Here is a 16,709-nt window from a genome sequence, read left to right as displayed (position 1 = left end):
TAAACTTGTCCCTAAAATTTGACATCAGTTTGAGGTCTAGATTAGGAGTTATGCTTATTAGCGTAAATGAAAAGCTTTTTATTAATTAAACGGCATAATTAGCGTATATCCTATCAAAACCCAATTTTTGATACCAAACTTTTTACCTACTGATATAAAATAATATTTTGGGATTTTTAAAGATTTTTATTTATTTTTAGGCTTAGCATAACATAGGGTTATAGCTTTGATTCGGTAATTGTCGGTTTTGCCCTTTTGGCCCATAAAATGAGTTTTACATAATATTTTGATACCAAACTTTATGCTACTGTTTTTATATTATAAATAAAATATTTTAAACTTTATAAACTGATCAAAAACTCATATTTCTTATTTAAACCCGAAAATCGCTTAAAACCGACTTTTACGCGTTTTAAAAGCATAGTATGAGTTAAAACTATTTCTGGCATATGAAACTTAATACCTACTGATGTTTTAAGTAAATTTATATATTTTAACAGTAAAGAAAAGTTTTAAACTCAGATTCTCTAATTTTGACCTTTTAAGCTTATGTGAAATTACCAAAATGCCCCTACGGTGCATATTTTGGTTATAAATAGTAAATTTCACATATATGCTATACCCTACTGTTATAACTTATTAAATTAAGTATTTTTATTGATTATATTAGACCTGGAACTTAGAATACTATTTAATCTCTCTTATAACCTTTAAAATGACCAAAATACCCCTACGAGGCATAAATTGGTTTTAAATTCGTTTTCGGCATAATGGAAGGTATCCTACTGATATCACAACATATTTAAGGCATAATTAACTTAGGAAACCTGTTCATGACTCTTTTGGTTACCCGTTACGCACTTTTCGCGTTCAGGTCGGCTTATGTAACTAGTTTGCATAAATTAGTCGAAACGGGTCAAACCTTATCATTTTTATCTCAAAATCCAGAATGTGTTTAGTTTACCCTTATTACACAAGTAAACAAGCTTGTCGGGTCTAAACCACATTCTAATCTGGTTCTCGCTTAATCATGCGTTTTGAACTGTATCCTCCTTTAAAAACTAACCGGTCTAAGCATAAGCTTAATTAAGACCCGTTAGGAATCTAATAGGTTATTAAAAACCTTCGTTCCAGATTTAGGAGCCCAGTAAAAGCTATCTGTACTTGCTGATTTGATATACGGCTGGGATTGAATTTATATTTAACCCAGGTAAATACTTTTAACTTATTTTCCCTTATACGGGCTTGGGGTACGGTATATAAAATACCGCTTGGTCGGGCATTGAATCTTTAATCGTATGAAGGTTAATTTATTGAAATGACCCATTTAAATTGTTTTGCTTGCTTAAAGCCTTTAGGGGGTTAATGACCATGTCCCGGATATCCTTGGCATCATTCATTGAATGGCCACGACCTTAGCACGGGGTGTAGGCGTACACCCGCCTATGCATATATAAATAATAAGGTATAACCGACGGTTACGAGAATAACTCGCCGCGGGACTATACCATGTGGTGTGTCTATTAATCTTTAACCCGGTATTCAACCCGGGCTACTGAACGTATAACGAACATGTAATTCTTTTACAAGTTTATATATAAACAATTATCCCAAGTTATAAAAAAGTTTTGTGCCATGTGCATTCAAATAAATTTTCTTAAACGTTTTCAAAATGAGTCAGTTAAATTGTATTTACCAGTGTAAACTGACGTATTTTCCCAAAAAGGCTAAGTATAGGTACTAATCAGAATAAGCTGGCCTCTCCTAGCATTAAATAAAACTCTCGCAAGCTTAGATGCCTTTAAAGTCTGTTGAACAAAGTTTCTTTTTATCTTTTGATCCGCCTGTGGATCTTTTTCAACTATTTTGTGATACTTGATATTACAATTTATTCGGTTGAAATAAATCTATCTTTTGCTTCCGCTGTGCATTTAGAATTGTGTTGTTTGACTATGATGATATCAACTACGTCACGATACTCCCCACCGGGCCCACCGGTAATAGGTGGAAATATCGGGGTGTGACAGGTTGGTATCAGAGCCAACATTGAGTGAATTAAACACTAGCCTTTTGTGTTTAATCTCAATGACACAGTAGCACATTTCTTGACCTTTTGAGTCTAGACTTAACATAGGAATACTCTTATCTCTATTCGGAGAATTATTGCCTTCAATTCTATATATTCTAATATGTCGCCAAGCAAAGAAGCCATAATGGAAATTCTCCCCATTTGAAGCCTAGGAAAGGCCGAGCATCGTACTGCGACTAGGATTAACGTGCAACCAAGGAGAAAACATTCAGAAATAAAATGAAGAAGAAACTCCTTTTGCTGAAGATCGTTTCCTTAGTAATCCTTATAAGGACATATTTATCTTTCAGTCCCTTCGAGGACAACATTATTCCTCTCAAGTCCCGTTCCGGGCAATTATGTACCTCTTTTAAAATCATTGGAATGCTTTATCAAAATTTCATTTTATCAATATATATGAATACAATATATGAAATAAATGAAAAGTATCATTCCTTTTATAAGATCTGCCATTATAATAAAATGACAAAATCTAAAAAAGGACAAGACCTAACCCATGTGTCATCTTAAGACAAGGCCAAGATGGTAGTACCTCAATTAGATTCAGATCCTTGTTAATATCTCAATTTAGGATTGTTCTGCGTTAAATATTAAAAAGAATCTTAAAAGTAAAACCTAGCCTAGATGTCATTCCAGACATGTGGTGTGTCTGTTAATCTTTAACCCGGTATTCAACCCGGGCTACTGAACGTATAACGAACATGTAATTCTTTTACAAGTTTATATATAAATAATTATCCTAAGTTATAAAAAGTTTTGTGCCATGTACATTTAAATCAATTTTCTTAAATGTTTTCAAAATGAGTTAGTTAAATTGTATTTACCAGTGTAAACTGACGTATTTTCCCAAAAAGGCTAAGTGCATGTACTAATCGGAATAGGCTGGCCTCTCCTAGCATCAAATAAAAGTCTCGCAAGCTTAGATGCCTTTAAAGTCTGTTGAACAAAGTTTCTTTTTATCTTTTGATCCGCCTGTGGATCTTTTTCAACTATTTTGTGATACTTGATATCACAATTTATTCGGTTGAAATAAATCTATCTTTTGCTTCCGCTGTGCATTTAGAATTGTGTTGTTTGACTATGATGATATCAACTACGTCATGATACTCCCCACCAGGCCCACCGGTAATACGTGGAAATATCGGGGTGTGACAATTCAATTCAAATAGAGCTATAAAAAGTCAAAAATCAGTATAGGTAATGATTATTATTAATGGATCGATCGATAAGCATAACAACATACATGATCGAGCAAGGATCTGTACTACAAACTCACCGTTTTCCCGTTGATGAACATGGTTGTCGTGAAAAACCTTCAACTTGTGGTCACGTACTGGAGGTTGTGAATCTTGAAGATAATCATAGATCTGGTGCTTCATTGGTGATGTGGTGGTTATATTATATTTGTTTTATTTATTAAAATTCTTGTAAAGTTAAAATACTAAATTACCCTTAAGTGACCAAAGTTAACTGAAAAATTTAACCTAGTTAGTGGTAAAGGACGAAAGGTGTAATGAGTTTTCCAAATAAAGGATTGTGACTGTAATTATTGAAGTTAAAGGCTATCTATTTCCATATATTTATATTTGCATTCTAAGTTAAGTGTTTTATTGATATTAAAAGAAGAAGGTACACTTTAGTTGAGTTACCATTTATGGGTTACATAAAAAGTCTATTAATGCACAATTGAAAAAAAAGTTTTTAGAATTATCTGAGTATAATTTATAATTGTCACGTCAAATTTCATTTTATTAAAAACCAATTTCTTGAAAACTTTATGACTTAACTAATGATATTATATTCAATTGAAGCCGTATAATACATGATTTTTTTAACCTATGCAATAGATACATTTTTAAAGGCATAATTTTTTTTATTTCTAGGTATATAGCATTACGTTTTTTCAAATGTGTAATACACGAGTTTCTTATTAGGACTAAAATCAAACAATTAGAGAGTGCCAAATTAGAGAACTTAGAACTCTCTACATGACCAAGTTACTTGATATTTATCATTCTAAGCCAATGAAGGTATTTTCACCAAAGGCAAAATCAGAGGCCTAAAATTATACATGAGTTTCACTTGTTAGTCTCGTAAACCAGATCTATCAAAGATATCAAAAAACACCAAGTTTGTGTGGAATCCATACTTGATTTGATTCAAGAACAAGATGAAGATTAACGCAAGAATCAATTTAAAACGCCTTCCACACGATTCAATTACTATAACTAAAAAACCACCTGGTACAAGATGAACAATAACCAAAATCGTCTCTCTCTCTCTATATATATATATATATATATATATATATATATATATAGGAGAACGCTAAAATGAAAATCACCTCCAGTTGTAAGAACCATGAGAACCACTCTCCACCAATCATATTTTGCCAACAAAAAGGGTAGTTTGGTCATTTACCCCGAATGTCAAATCTCACCCTCTCTCTTCATTTAAATCTCACCCTCTCTCTCTTCCTTTAAAGTTGCAGACCATTCTTCAGTTGCAAGAACCATCGAGGTTGTGGAGGGAGCCCGACGACGAAGGCGCCGCCACTCACGACGGTGGCAGTGAAGGCTCACGGCAGCGACACCGCCGTCTGCCGCGACGGCGATGGTGGTTAATTTTGTTCAGATCTAGTCAAGCTTCGGTTCGAGTTTTTAACTTCGGGTACGTGGTTCCAGTTCGGGTCATGGTTTGGGGGTCGTTTGACATCAGGCATGGGTCAAAGCTTGGTTCGGGTTACGTCTCGTGTTTCGGCTCAGCAGGTTCGGGAGTTTCGGGTTTCAGCTGAGTTTGGCGGTGACACAGTTTCAGTAGCGGCTTGGGTTTCGGCTCGACGCGGTGCAACTCGGGTCAGTTTTGGGTTTTGGTTTGGGTCAGCAGCAGTCAAACAAGTTCAAGCTTGGTTCAGTTATGGTTCAACGAGTCGGGTTAGATTGGTTATGGGTTCTAGGTCAACAAAGTCAACCTTGGTCAGCGGCACAGTCAACGGCTTCGGTTCAGGTCTCGGCGCGATTTATTTTATTATTTTTATAGTTCTATTTATTTTCGTCAAAACGAGCTCGAACCGATTCAATTAAAGTGTAGTTACGTTTTGATGTAGTTGACAAAAAATTGATATTGTGATTGATTATTGAATTTTGAAAATTATAACGACAACTTGTGTTGTCGGGGCGTCCAAAAACAGAGGAAACGCTGCCCATTTTTTTGTAACGTAAAACGTAAACTTTTTAAGGTAAAACGTAAACTTTTTAACGTAACGTAAACTTTTTAACGTAAAACGTAAAAACTAAATTTTTTAACGTAAAACGTAAACTTTTTAACGTAAAACGCAAAACGTTAACTTTTTAACATAAAACGTAAACTTTTTAACATAAAACGTAAAACGTAAAACGTAAACTATTTAACGTAAAATGTAAAACTTAAATTTGTTAACGTAAAACGTAAAACGTAAAATTTTTAACGTAAAACCTAAAACGTAAACTTTTTAACGTAAAACGCAAAATTTTTTAATGTAAAACATAAAACGTAAACTTTTTAACGTAAAACGTAAAGCGTAAACTTTTTTAATGGAAAACGTAAGACGTAAAAAGTTTAACGTAAAACGTAAACTTTTTTAACGTAAAACGTGAAACGCAAACTTTTTTAACGTAAAACGTAAACTTTTATGTAAAAACTATTTAACGTAAAACGTAAAACTTTTTCTACGTAAATTGTAAAACGTAAAAAATCGTGTGATAAAACAGCGCTTAAACAAGGGGCGTGAATACGGGGCATAAAAACGCCGCGAAAAAAACGGGACGTAAAAAACGGCGCGTTAAAACGGGACGTAAAAAACGACGCTTGAAAAAGCCGAGCGTAAAAAATGGCGTGCAAAAACGACCCCGTTAAAAAACGATGCGTGAAAAAGTCGGGCGTAAAAACGGCGTGCAAAAGCCGACACGCAAAAATAATTGTCATGTTAAAAAAATCTGAATTTAAAAATGCTTTTAATAAAAAAAATTCTTTTTAAAAAATAAAAAGTAATATAATAAAACAAAAAAGTAATAAAAAAGTAATAAAGACTAAAAGACAAAAAAAAGTAATTTTACTACACTACTCTTTTGCATTAAAATATTAAAGACATAATAAGACAAAATGTATTTAATATTAATATTAGTTACTTTTAATCTCATCTATCCATCTTGTTGATCTAGTGGTTATGAACTGGTTCTCGCGGTTCTTACAACTGGAGGTGGTTTATATATATATATATATATATATATATATATATATATATATATATATATATATATATATATATATATATATATATGTAACAATGAGGCTTGGCCCTAGTTTGATGTAAAACTAGTTTATATACCTAAGACAAGCCCATGCTCCACATGGGCTCCCTATGGGCCTGCTTGGCCCACATGGCCTTACACATGGCCCAAATCACCTATTAAGGTCAAATTCACAATATAAACTAACCCGATAAAGCTCAACTCGTAACCATAGCTCGTTGTGTATACTTGATGCATCAATATCATACTTTTAAGCCTAATAATCTCCCCTTAGACTGATGCTATCAAATTTTCATCAAAATATGAATGTAACAACGTCTTCAACGAAGTCTATGGTTGTTGCCATGCTTTAGGAGTTGTTGAAGTTCTTGACTTTCGAACTCTCAGCACTGGGTCTCTTCTTCTTCTCTTGAAGGTAGCTTCATATTAGGATCACGATCAGCACTGCTTGAACATCTTACTGAAAAGAATGTGAGGGGAGGATTCTCAGCAAGTCTTTTCTTTTTGAATCTTTCTCTTTCAAGCAGGTTCTCAGGTACTTCTTCATATGTACTATCACTGTCAACCAATGATTTGTAAACGGTTCTTCTGCTCTTGTACATCTTATGTTCTGATGCTTCGTGCTTGTCTACAACTAACAGCATCTCAATCTTCATCAACCCCTATTTCTTGATTTAAATTAAGTTCTGCACATTCTCGAAATTTGTAAGCAAAAATTTTTAAGCAGCAGAGGAAAGTACCATATGAACACCTAGTACAATTTGAATTTCTTTCAACTTTCTCGGAAATAATGTTCTATTTAAACATTTGAGACTCAAGTATATAAATTGATGTAGTAGCGGTTTTTATTCATTTCATTCTACCATGCCAAACAACTTTCAAAGTGGTGCCTTTTTGGACAAAATATGTTGTCTTCTTCAAGCCGAAGACGGACAACAAGTTCCTCCACAATCATCTCCTTTTGTTTATTTTATGTTTAAGTTAATGCTTAAACTCAACCCAACCAGAAGGTAACTTTTTGTAACATCTCGAAAACTGGTTTGGTAATAAAACCACATTAATATTAAAAGACGGGTAAAATACACTTACTGAAAAGAATGCGAGGGGAGGATTCTCAGCAAGTCTTTTCTTTTTGAATCTTTCTCTTTCAAGCAGGTTCTCATGTACTTCTTCATATGTACTATCACTGTCAACCAATGATTTGTAAACGGTTCTTCTGCTCTTATACATCTTATGTTCTGTCGTGCTTGTCTACAACTAACAGCATCTCAATCTTCATCAACCCCTATTTCTTGATTTAAATTAAGTTCTGCACATTCTCGAAATTTGTAAGCAAAAATTTTTAAGCAGCAGAGGAAAGTACCACATGAACACATAGTACAATTTGAATTTCTTTCAACTTTCTCGGAAATAATGTTCTATTTAAACATTTGAGACTCTAGTATATAAATTGATGTAGTAGCGGTTTTTATTCATTTCATTCTACCATGCCAAACAACTTTCAAAGTGGTGCCTTTTTGGACAATATATGTTGTCTTCTTCAAGCCGAAGACGGACAACAAGTTCCTCCACAATCATCTCCTTTTGTTTATGTTTATGTTTAAGTTAATGCTTAAACTCAACCCAACCAGAAGGTAACTTTTTGTAACTTCTCGAAAACTGGTTTGGTAATAAAACCACATTAATATTAAAAGACGGGTAAAATACACTTAGTGGTAACATTAACCCGGTGAATATTAGGATTTAAACAAATATTCCTAATATTAATTAAAAGGAGAATAAATGCTTTGAGAAAACAAAGTTTATAAGAGGCCCGAGTTAACGGGACTTCAAATAAAACGGGTTATAACCTCCCCGAACCCACTAAGTTAACTAGGAATGTTTAACATAGTTAATAAGAGAAAATGTTGTTGAAAATAAGTAGGTTGTAGCTTACTTAATAACTAACCAAACATGAGGGACAAAAGTTGAATAACTTGAAAGTTAAAATATTAAAAACAAAACATAACACACACTTGGTAGCTTACTATTTGTATTTATTTTGTGCATATTCCCTGTTTTGAGAAGATCTTATTTCATTTGTATCGCTTGTAAATGTGTATTTAAACCATTGAGATTATCAATAATATTCAAGCAAATATGTGAATTTAGATTAACTTGTCTCTGAGTGTTTTTTTTTTTTTTTTTTTTTTTTGGCAAATTGGAAAATAATAATCCCATCATTGTGAAATTGGCCAATAATAATCCCAAATCAGGAATTAGCCAATAATAATCCTACCTCGTCCATTTTTGGAAAATAATACTCCACAGTCACTAAACGACAAAAGTGCCACGTCAGCATTTGGAGTATTATTTTCCAAAAATGGACGAGGTGAGATTATTATTGGCTAATTCCTGACTTGGGATTATTATTGGCCAATTTCACAATGGTGGGATTATTATTTTCCAATTTGCCTTTTTTTTTACTTAAAAAAACTACATTGGACAATTAATCGAATTTAATAGGAATTGACCCATAAATGATGGTTAACTAATCATTGTTTATGCTTACGTTGGTATTCAAACTCAAACCTAACGAGCAAACATATAAATGAGTGGGTTCAAATCCTATGTACTTTTAACAACCCCTGCATTTAGTTTTAATTAGGGGTTTAGACCCGTGCTCCACGGTGGGGGCGAGTTGATTTTATACGTAACGTAAAAGCAAACGTAGACGCAATGTTAAAAACAACATTAAACAAATAAACACACAAAGGAAAAACCGTTCTCATCTGCTCTTTCCAACTGGAATACGGAAGTAAGGTTGTTCTCATCGACTATAAATCTTTTAAACGTGTAATCAAGAATTTATGTATGTATTTGAAGCTTCATTTCGACACTCCTAATAACCTCATATCAACAACAACACGTTTTACCATGAAGTGTGGAAGATTTAACTTGAGCTAACATGTGCAACCACAAGAACTGATTTGATCGTTAGCCGTATCACGAAACCGATGCAAGAAAACTTGGATAACTAGTAGAAATGTAGCTTAAATTCAAATTAGTTTCACAAAAAATACGGTTTGATGCAACCAGCTCACGTGGAACAAGCAATTAGTGGGTCTGACCTGTTCGTTTGATCACCACGCTTGCGATATGCACATATAATGTATATATGTGCGGGCGCTTGGGGGGAGGGGCAAAAGTGAAAGTGCACATTTTTAACGTTATTTTACTAATTTCGTGAAAATAACGTTAAAAGAGGGGATGGTTAATCACGCATCATGTGGTGGCGTTGATATCCGGAAGACAAGGGAGTAAATGCATTTGTCTCATTTATTGGGTGTTATGTGCCTTATGTCCAAGGCTTGATACAAAATTACAATCAAGCGGGGGGTCTCACTGTAAGCAGTCTCTCTATTTCTATGGGGTAGAGGTAAGGCCGTCTACATCCTATCCTCCTCGGACTCTACCTTAGTTTTGCTATTGGTGAGATTTAGTGAGTATGATGATGATGATGATGTAGGATGGTCACGGGCTTGGGTCGACTGATTTCAATATCACTACAAGTCAACAATCAAAGTCAAAGCTTTGACCTGTACTTGAAACATACTGAGTTTGAATTCAAACATGTGGAATCAAAGTATCTCTGTTACTTGATGCAGATAAGTAGTGAGCTTTACACATGTTTGAATTTAAAACATACCTTTTAACTAAAGATAGATTTAAAAGATACGATCTCCACCATGTTGTCAAATTCCCTCACACAGGTCACCACAGCTATAGGATCAACATATCCGGTGACAATTAGTTTCCCCATTTCTGTATGAGCAGAAACAGATTCAACTCCCACAAGACTATATACTGCCTTCTCTATCTTATCCATTGCATTTTCACTATTAAAGCCAACTCTCAGCTCAATTACCTGAAATGTATAAAAAGAAATAGGATGGAGCAACGATATTTTTTCAAAATTATGTGACATCAAATTCTCAAATGCTTAGCCCGATAAAATTATGTTTGAATAGTGTAGGTAAAGGCATTTAACATATAAATTTTGTTAGTGTCACAGAAGAATAATTAGCATTCACGCTATAGAGACGGTTAAGGTATTTACATACTTTCAGAAAGGTGTTTACATAATATCTCAGCTCCCGAGATTGCGCAGACTGAAGAGCTTTTCTCCATCCTTGTGAATCTGTGAGAATTTGTGATATTTTAAGTTATTGACTTTATCATTATTAAAAACACCCATTAACAAAGCTAAGTGAGGAACATACTTGTATAATGCACAACGTTATCACCGAACAACCATTTTAACCAAGAAGACGTCTCTAAACCAAATAAATCACGGCGGCAAAGATAGTAGCCTCCTGTGGTCACCTCGAATTCAGACAGGTCTCCTCCAATAACTTCTTCCCCTTTCCTAGTGCTATTCTCGCAGTTTTCTTCTTCCTGTACTTCACCATCATCCATATACACAAGGTTGGCACCACACTCACATACCATCATCGTTCCTTTCTCCACATAAATTACCACATTGACTTCATCACCAGCATCTAATATGTTCCCAATTGGCCAGTAGCTTAACCACACAACATCTTCATCAACTTTGGATTTGCAATACACCATAGGGTTGTACACCCAAGTAAGGCCCTTGGTTCTATTGCTGATTTTGGCAAACAAAAACGGGACTTTATACACACCTAAAGATCTGTATAAACAACTAACACTTAATCCTTGGATCCTGTTTTTCTGGGGATGAGAAGGCACAAGAAAGCATAAGAAATCGGACAATGACGTATACTTGTATGTTGCCATTATTTTATCCTTTACGCCTTGCAGATAGGTGCTCATTATACCATATTCATACAACATCTACGCCACATAAGATTAAGTTAGTCATATAATAAGGCTCACACTATCTGCACACCTTGGTTGGCTATCTGCACAGTTAGGGTTTACCTACGCTCCATATAGACCTATACGCAGCGTGTAGCGTTACCTCTATATGCTGCGTATAGAGCTATACTCAGCGTATATAAACCATGGATTTCAGAGCCTTATCAGCAATCATTGCACAAAAAACAAGGGTTTATATACGCTGCGTATAGAGCTATACTCAGCGTATATAACCCATCAGATTTCTTTTTTGCTATTTTGATGTATTTGTGGTATAAATTCTCACCCGGTTCCAACGTTAGACCGCTTAAAATATATAACCGTTAATGTGATACCAATAATATTATATACAGTTAAATTGTTTTGGAAAACGTATATACGGTTCGAATATAATATATTGTTATCGTCTAACTTAAATTATTATACCATGTCTAGTGCGGTTCGAATGCTATAAACGTTTAAATATCATACCGTTAATTATTTTTAAATACTACATCTATAGGCTTATACGGGTGTTGTATGGTATCCTATAGTATCGTATCATATTGCAACACATGATATCGTATAGTGTATAGTATAAGTCTCGTATAGGTTCCCTGTAGGTCTTGTATATGGCCTATAGGCCTATACGGGACCTAAACCGCACCTATAGGCCTATATGAGTGTTATATCGTATCGTATAGTATAGAGCTATATTCAGCGTATATAAAGGGTCAAAAAGACAATGCTACCCCTGTTTTTGGCTGCATATAGCCCCCAATGCAGGGGTAAAATGGTTTTTTTTACCAAACTTGCCCCATATATACGCCACATAGAGGGCTATAAGCGGCGTATAGTAAAAAAGACCATTTAACCCCTGCATTAGGGGCTATACGCAGCCAAAAACAAGGGTAACATTGTCTTTTTGACCCTTTATATACGCGTATATAAACTTTGTGAAAAACTGATTCCTCAAACCTATCAAAATGATTCCTCAAACCTATCAAAATGACCCAAAATAATCTGATGGTTTATATACGTTGCGTATAGACCTATAGGCAGCGTATATAAACCCTTGTTTTCTGTGCAATTATTGTTTATAAGGCTCTGAAATCCATGGTTTATATACGCTGAGTATAGTTCTACACGCAGCGTATAGAGGTAACCCTATACGCTGCATATAGACCTATACGCAGCGTAGGTAAACACTGATTCAACTAGGGTTTGGTGTGCATATAGGCACATTGGTGTGCCAATAGGTACACCCTATAATAAATAACTTGCATGCTAGATATAATTATCTTTCTTAGTGTGCTCATTTAAGAAAAATTAATTGACAAAACCTGAGTATTCCAGATTCTGCCTTTAGTAATCTCATCACCGACCAGATCCACCTTATGATCTTCATATGCTTTGACCCATTGCATGTCACCCAGATCTGCTGCTTCCATTTTCACTACGGGCAGTAATTTAAAAAGACCTTGGACTTCAGATAGTTTGAAACAACATTCATAAGCAAACTCCCGTAGACTAAAACGACCTGATTGGAATGTTAGTCTCTCCAGTGATGTGCACCAATCTATATACAACTCCTTTAGCGTACTTGGGATACTTGGGAGAGACTTCAGGTTTTGACAAGAATACAAGTTGAGTGAGCGAAGCATTTTAAGGTCAATGTTATTGGGCAGGTACTCAAACGGATTATATGCTAAACTCATTCTAAGGGATGAATGGGCATGGAACGGCACACGAATATCACTGTTAAACTCCAGGTCGCAGTTTGTGAGAAACAACCACATTAATGACTTGGGTAAGGAAAACCATCTCTCTTCTGGGATAATCATCGTTTCTAGTCGATGTACACACTTCCACATTTTAATGCATCCTTTCAAATCCAATGTAACAAGACTCTCAAGGTCTCCTATGGACTTACTAATATGAGTAAGACTGCTACAGTTTGTGAGGTTCAAAAGCTCAAGTTTAGGGAGTAGGCAGAGATTGCAGATTCTGACAAGTTTGTCACAACCTTTAAGACTTAGGTACTTGAGTGATTTGAGAACCTATTCCAATAATTACGAGTTGAATTTATTGATAGAGAAGATAAAAGTTCAAGTATAAACAAAAGAGTGAATTCCTCATACCGTTGGTGCTTCAAAAGTTTCCATGTGTCCATAACTCATATCTATAGCTACCAAGCTGCTCTTCAATAACCCAGGGGGAATTGTTTGCAAAGGGCATCCATGCCAGCCCAACCATGTTAGCTCTGGAAATTTATCGTAGGATCCAAAGAGGTTAACATATTTGAGGAAGAGCAATTTTAGTTTGTCCATATTTTCAAGTGAACTTGTTTTAAGGGCTAATGTCTGCAATTAAGTATGATGTAAACTAATTAGGAGCCCTCATATCTAGAGTTAAATGAGCAAAAACTTAAGTTAAACTCCCCAACTATTGGAAAACAAGATATCACGAGTGAAGACATTAATGTATCCCTAATTTACTTTTATCTTACCTCTGGTCCCGTCATTTGCTCAACATTTCGCATGTCGAGTGCTAGCGCTTGAATTATATCTGAACCCTAATTGAGAAAGACATGAAATTAGAGAATTGTAGTAGAAAGTTGTGAAATGAGAAGAAAAAATAGGATACATATAAGCATCTTACATTTCCTTTTCTCAACACATGATAAGATTCAGCATCACGCCAGACTCTACTACGTTTTGCAGGATCTTTGGACTCTTCACAAACTATCCTTTTTCCCATTTCTTGAAGGAGTTGATGCATCATCAGTTTGTCATCAGCTGAAATAGTAAGAAGGCATCTGTGAGTGAGGGTCAAAATCCCAGATTTTGCGTACAATTCATCCTCCAGTATCATTTCCATGACATTTTTGTCTTCATCGACAAAGAAACAAGCAACATGAAGAAACAACTCTCTATGACTGCTAAGTGGCAAGCAGTCAAAACTCTTTTGTAGTACACCTTGAATGTTACAGTCAAGGTCTCCTTTCATTGACTTCAGTGAATTCATTCTACTTTCCCAAACTTCTCTCATATTATTTCTTGTCCACGAGTCATCATCGCTAACAAATAAGGAAGAACCTAATACTTTAAGAGCCAACGGATTTCCTCCACAGTATTGTGCTAGTTGTGAAGCAAGATCCTCAAAACCTTCCATAGGAATTCTGGATCCAAATGCATGCCAACTTAAAAGCTCTAATGATTCAACATCATTCAACAAATTGAGTTCATGCACCCAACACCTCCAAGATATGGACCTAAACCAAGCATGTATATCTAGAAGCCTTGTTGTTATGATGATCTTGCTTTGTGTAGGGAACGTCTTTGTTCCAAATAAAGCGTTTAACTGTTCATGACTATCAATGTCATCAAGAACAACAAGGACCCTTTTCATTTGTAAGATATCCATAATCTTATGTGTACCCTCAGAAACACTAGATATCCTTATTTTCTTTCCACCCAAAAGATCTTTGAGAAGTTGTTTCTGTAGCCGAAGCAACCTATCAGGTTGGTTTCCTATCTCTTGAACAAAACTGGTGCTCTGAAAATCTTGCTTGTTTAAGTTATAAAAGTATTGGGCAAGTGTTGTCTTGCCACTCCCTCCCATGCCACAAATGGCTATAGCATTGCATTGCTCATCTCTTAACCATGAATTGATCACTCCAACCCGAGCCTCCATTCCAGTTAAATGGGCCGGAGTACTCAGTTGTTTCAAATCAAGTTTACCTTGAACTGTCTTAACCACTTCTGCAATAAAGTTTGTCTCGGACCTGGAACAAAAGAAAAAGGGAAACTAGCACAGTCGAAATGACTTTCATCTTCTTAAGAACCTACTTGTTCAAATATAGACAGAATAAATACATTGTAGCAAATGCACTATTTCTTCCCAGCATTTAATTTTTTAACACTAAAATAAGTAACTACAATTATTTCAGCTTCCTGTTAGGGGCTGTTAAGGTCCTAAATAATGCAAGCTGATTCACAAATACGAAAGCACTTAACTGTCAGATATTGTTAGGCAAGATTTTCATAAAATGCCACAAATTTTCAAATTATGCCGGATTTTTATCATATGTTAGGCAATAATTGGCACTACTAATCAAATAAATCTAAATAGGGCTGGTACCTACTATATTGGGTACAAGCAATGAAACACCTAACGAATGCAACTGTATAAATATCGGATACTTTGTCTGATACAAAGGGTTATAATTATATATGAACCGTCGTGTCCCAAGAGGTGGTGATTCAAGGTAACCCTTTAGACACCGGTTTTATATCAACTATCATGAACCATACATAATATTTCTCAAAAGCTTGAATTATAAACATAAATATAGAGAGAAAGCAGATATACCCTGTAAGTATCATCCCAGTCAAATTAGCAACCTCTGCAAGTGCTTTCTTCCACCGCCTCACGTTAACCTCTGTCCATTTTGACCCATCTATGCCCAAACACGCCAAACAATTTAAAAAGCCTGTCAAATTAGCAACTCTTATTAGTGCTATCCATATTGACCCTTCAATGGCTAAATTTCGACTTTGTTTCCTGAAATCTGATGGATTGACGTGATAAAAAACAGGTAAAACGAAATGATTGAGCTTCCTCTTTTGGTCCAGGATCAAGCAAAGTTCATCAAGGCACCATATGGAATTCGCATAGTTTTGAGACAATACAACTATAGAAGCCCTGGATTCGGTTATTGCGGTCTCAATTTCCGGCTTGAGTTGTTGACCTCTGTCGATTTCATCATTGTCTCTGAAAGTGCGAAGTCCTGCTCCGATTAATGCATGATAGAGATGGTCCGTATAGGCATGACGAGTATCTTCACCTGGGAAACTTAGAAACACGTCATACCTGATAGTCGGAGTAGAAGCCATTGAATGAAATCGGTAGTTTTGAAAAGGTGAAGTTGAGGAAGGAAGGGGATGGATAATGGATATAAAGCATGAAAATTGTTAGTCACGGCCGTTGAAATGTTGACACTTGTTGTAAAGATTTTATTCAAAAAACAGTTGTTTTTGATAAGACGTTTGACTATTCAAAGTAAGGGCTTTTGAAATTATTGATTCATTTCATACAGTTGTTTTAGATAAGAGGTTTGACTATTTAAAGTCATGACTTTGAGATTATTGATTCATTGCTTCTGGATGAGTTATGTTAAACGCTACCTTATATTAAATTATGGAAAAATATATACCTTATCGTCTTAGAATAATCATCAACTACAACCGTGCTTCGCCACGGTCGAATTTCCACTTCGAGATGTTGATAAAAGATGCTTTCGCAAATTAGAAAAAGTTTAATGATAGTTTAAACCTAAATAAAATGGTAACCTATATAAATTATTACCTAGATATACATTTACAAGTTCAGAGAATAGTGTCAGCTTGCCTGGCACTTTCCTATTGAACCAACCCATTTTTATTTAATTTTATTTCCAGTTTAAA

The 16,709-nt window shown here is 35.1% G+C and overlaps 1 protein-coding gene across 4 annotated transcripts; it reads right to left on the bottom strand.

Moving 5' to 3' along the window:
* Positions 1 to 6,434: 6,434 nt before the first annotated feature.
* On the bottom strand, positions 6,435 to 16,231 carry LOC110877300 (disease resistance protein RPV1). Of its 4 annotated transcripts, XR_004866607.1 has the most exons (10): positions 15,616 to 16,231; positions 13,903 to 15,028; positions 13,751 to 13,816; positions 13,383 to 13,604; positions 12,585 to 13,301; positions 10,641 to 11,238; positions 10,482 to 10,558; positions 10,067 to 10,285; positions 7,468 to 7,687; positions 6,435 to 7,064 (listed from the first exon to the last, which is right to left on the bottom strand). XR_004866607.1 is itself a non-coding variant. In XM_035977362.1 (9 exons), the coding sequence occupies exons 1-9, from the start codon at positions 16,137 to 16,139 to the stop codon at positions 10,070 to 10,072; spliced, it is 3,453 nt and encodes a 1,150-aa protein (XP_035833255.1). In that variant the 5' UTR covers positions 16,140 to 16,231; the 3' UTR covers positions 8,834 to 10,069. The 4 variants fall into 4 exon arrangements, 3 of the variants coding, with proteins under 3 accessions (XP_035833255.1, XP_021981140.1, XP_035833256.1); XM_035977362.1 differs by lacking the exons at positions 6,435 to 7,064; positions 7,468 to 7,687 and having other exon boundaries at positions 8,834 to 10,285; positions 10,641 to 11,074; positions 11,168 to 11,238; XM_022125448.2 differs by lacking the exons at positions 6,435 to 7,064; positions 7,468 to 7,687 and having other exon boundaries at positions 8,834 to 10,285.
* Positions 16,232 to 16,709: the final 478 nt, after the last annotated feature.

Source organism: Helianthus annuus, chromosome 9 (genome assembly GCF_002127325.2).
Source record: "Helianthus annuus cultivar XRQ/B chromosome 9, HanXRQr2.0-SUNRISE, whole genome shotgun sequence".
Lineage (NCBI taxonomy): Eukaryota > Viridiplantae > Streptophyta > Magnoliopsida > Asterales > Asteraceae > Helianthus > Helianthus annuus.
Note: the sequence above shows the minus strand (reverse complement) of the source record. Positions and strands in the feature narration are given on the sequence as shown.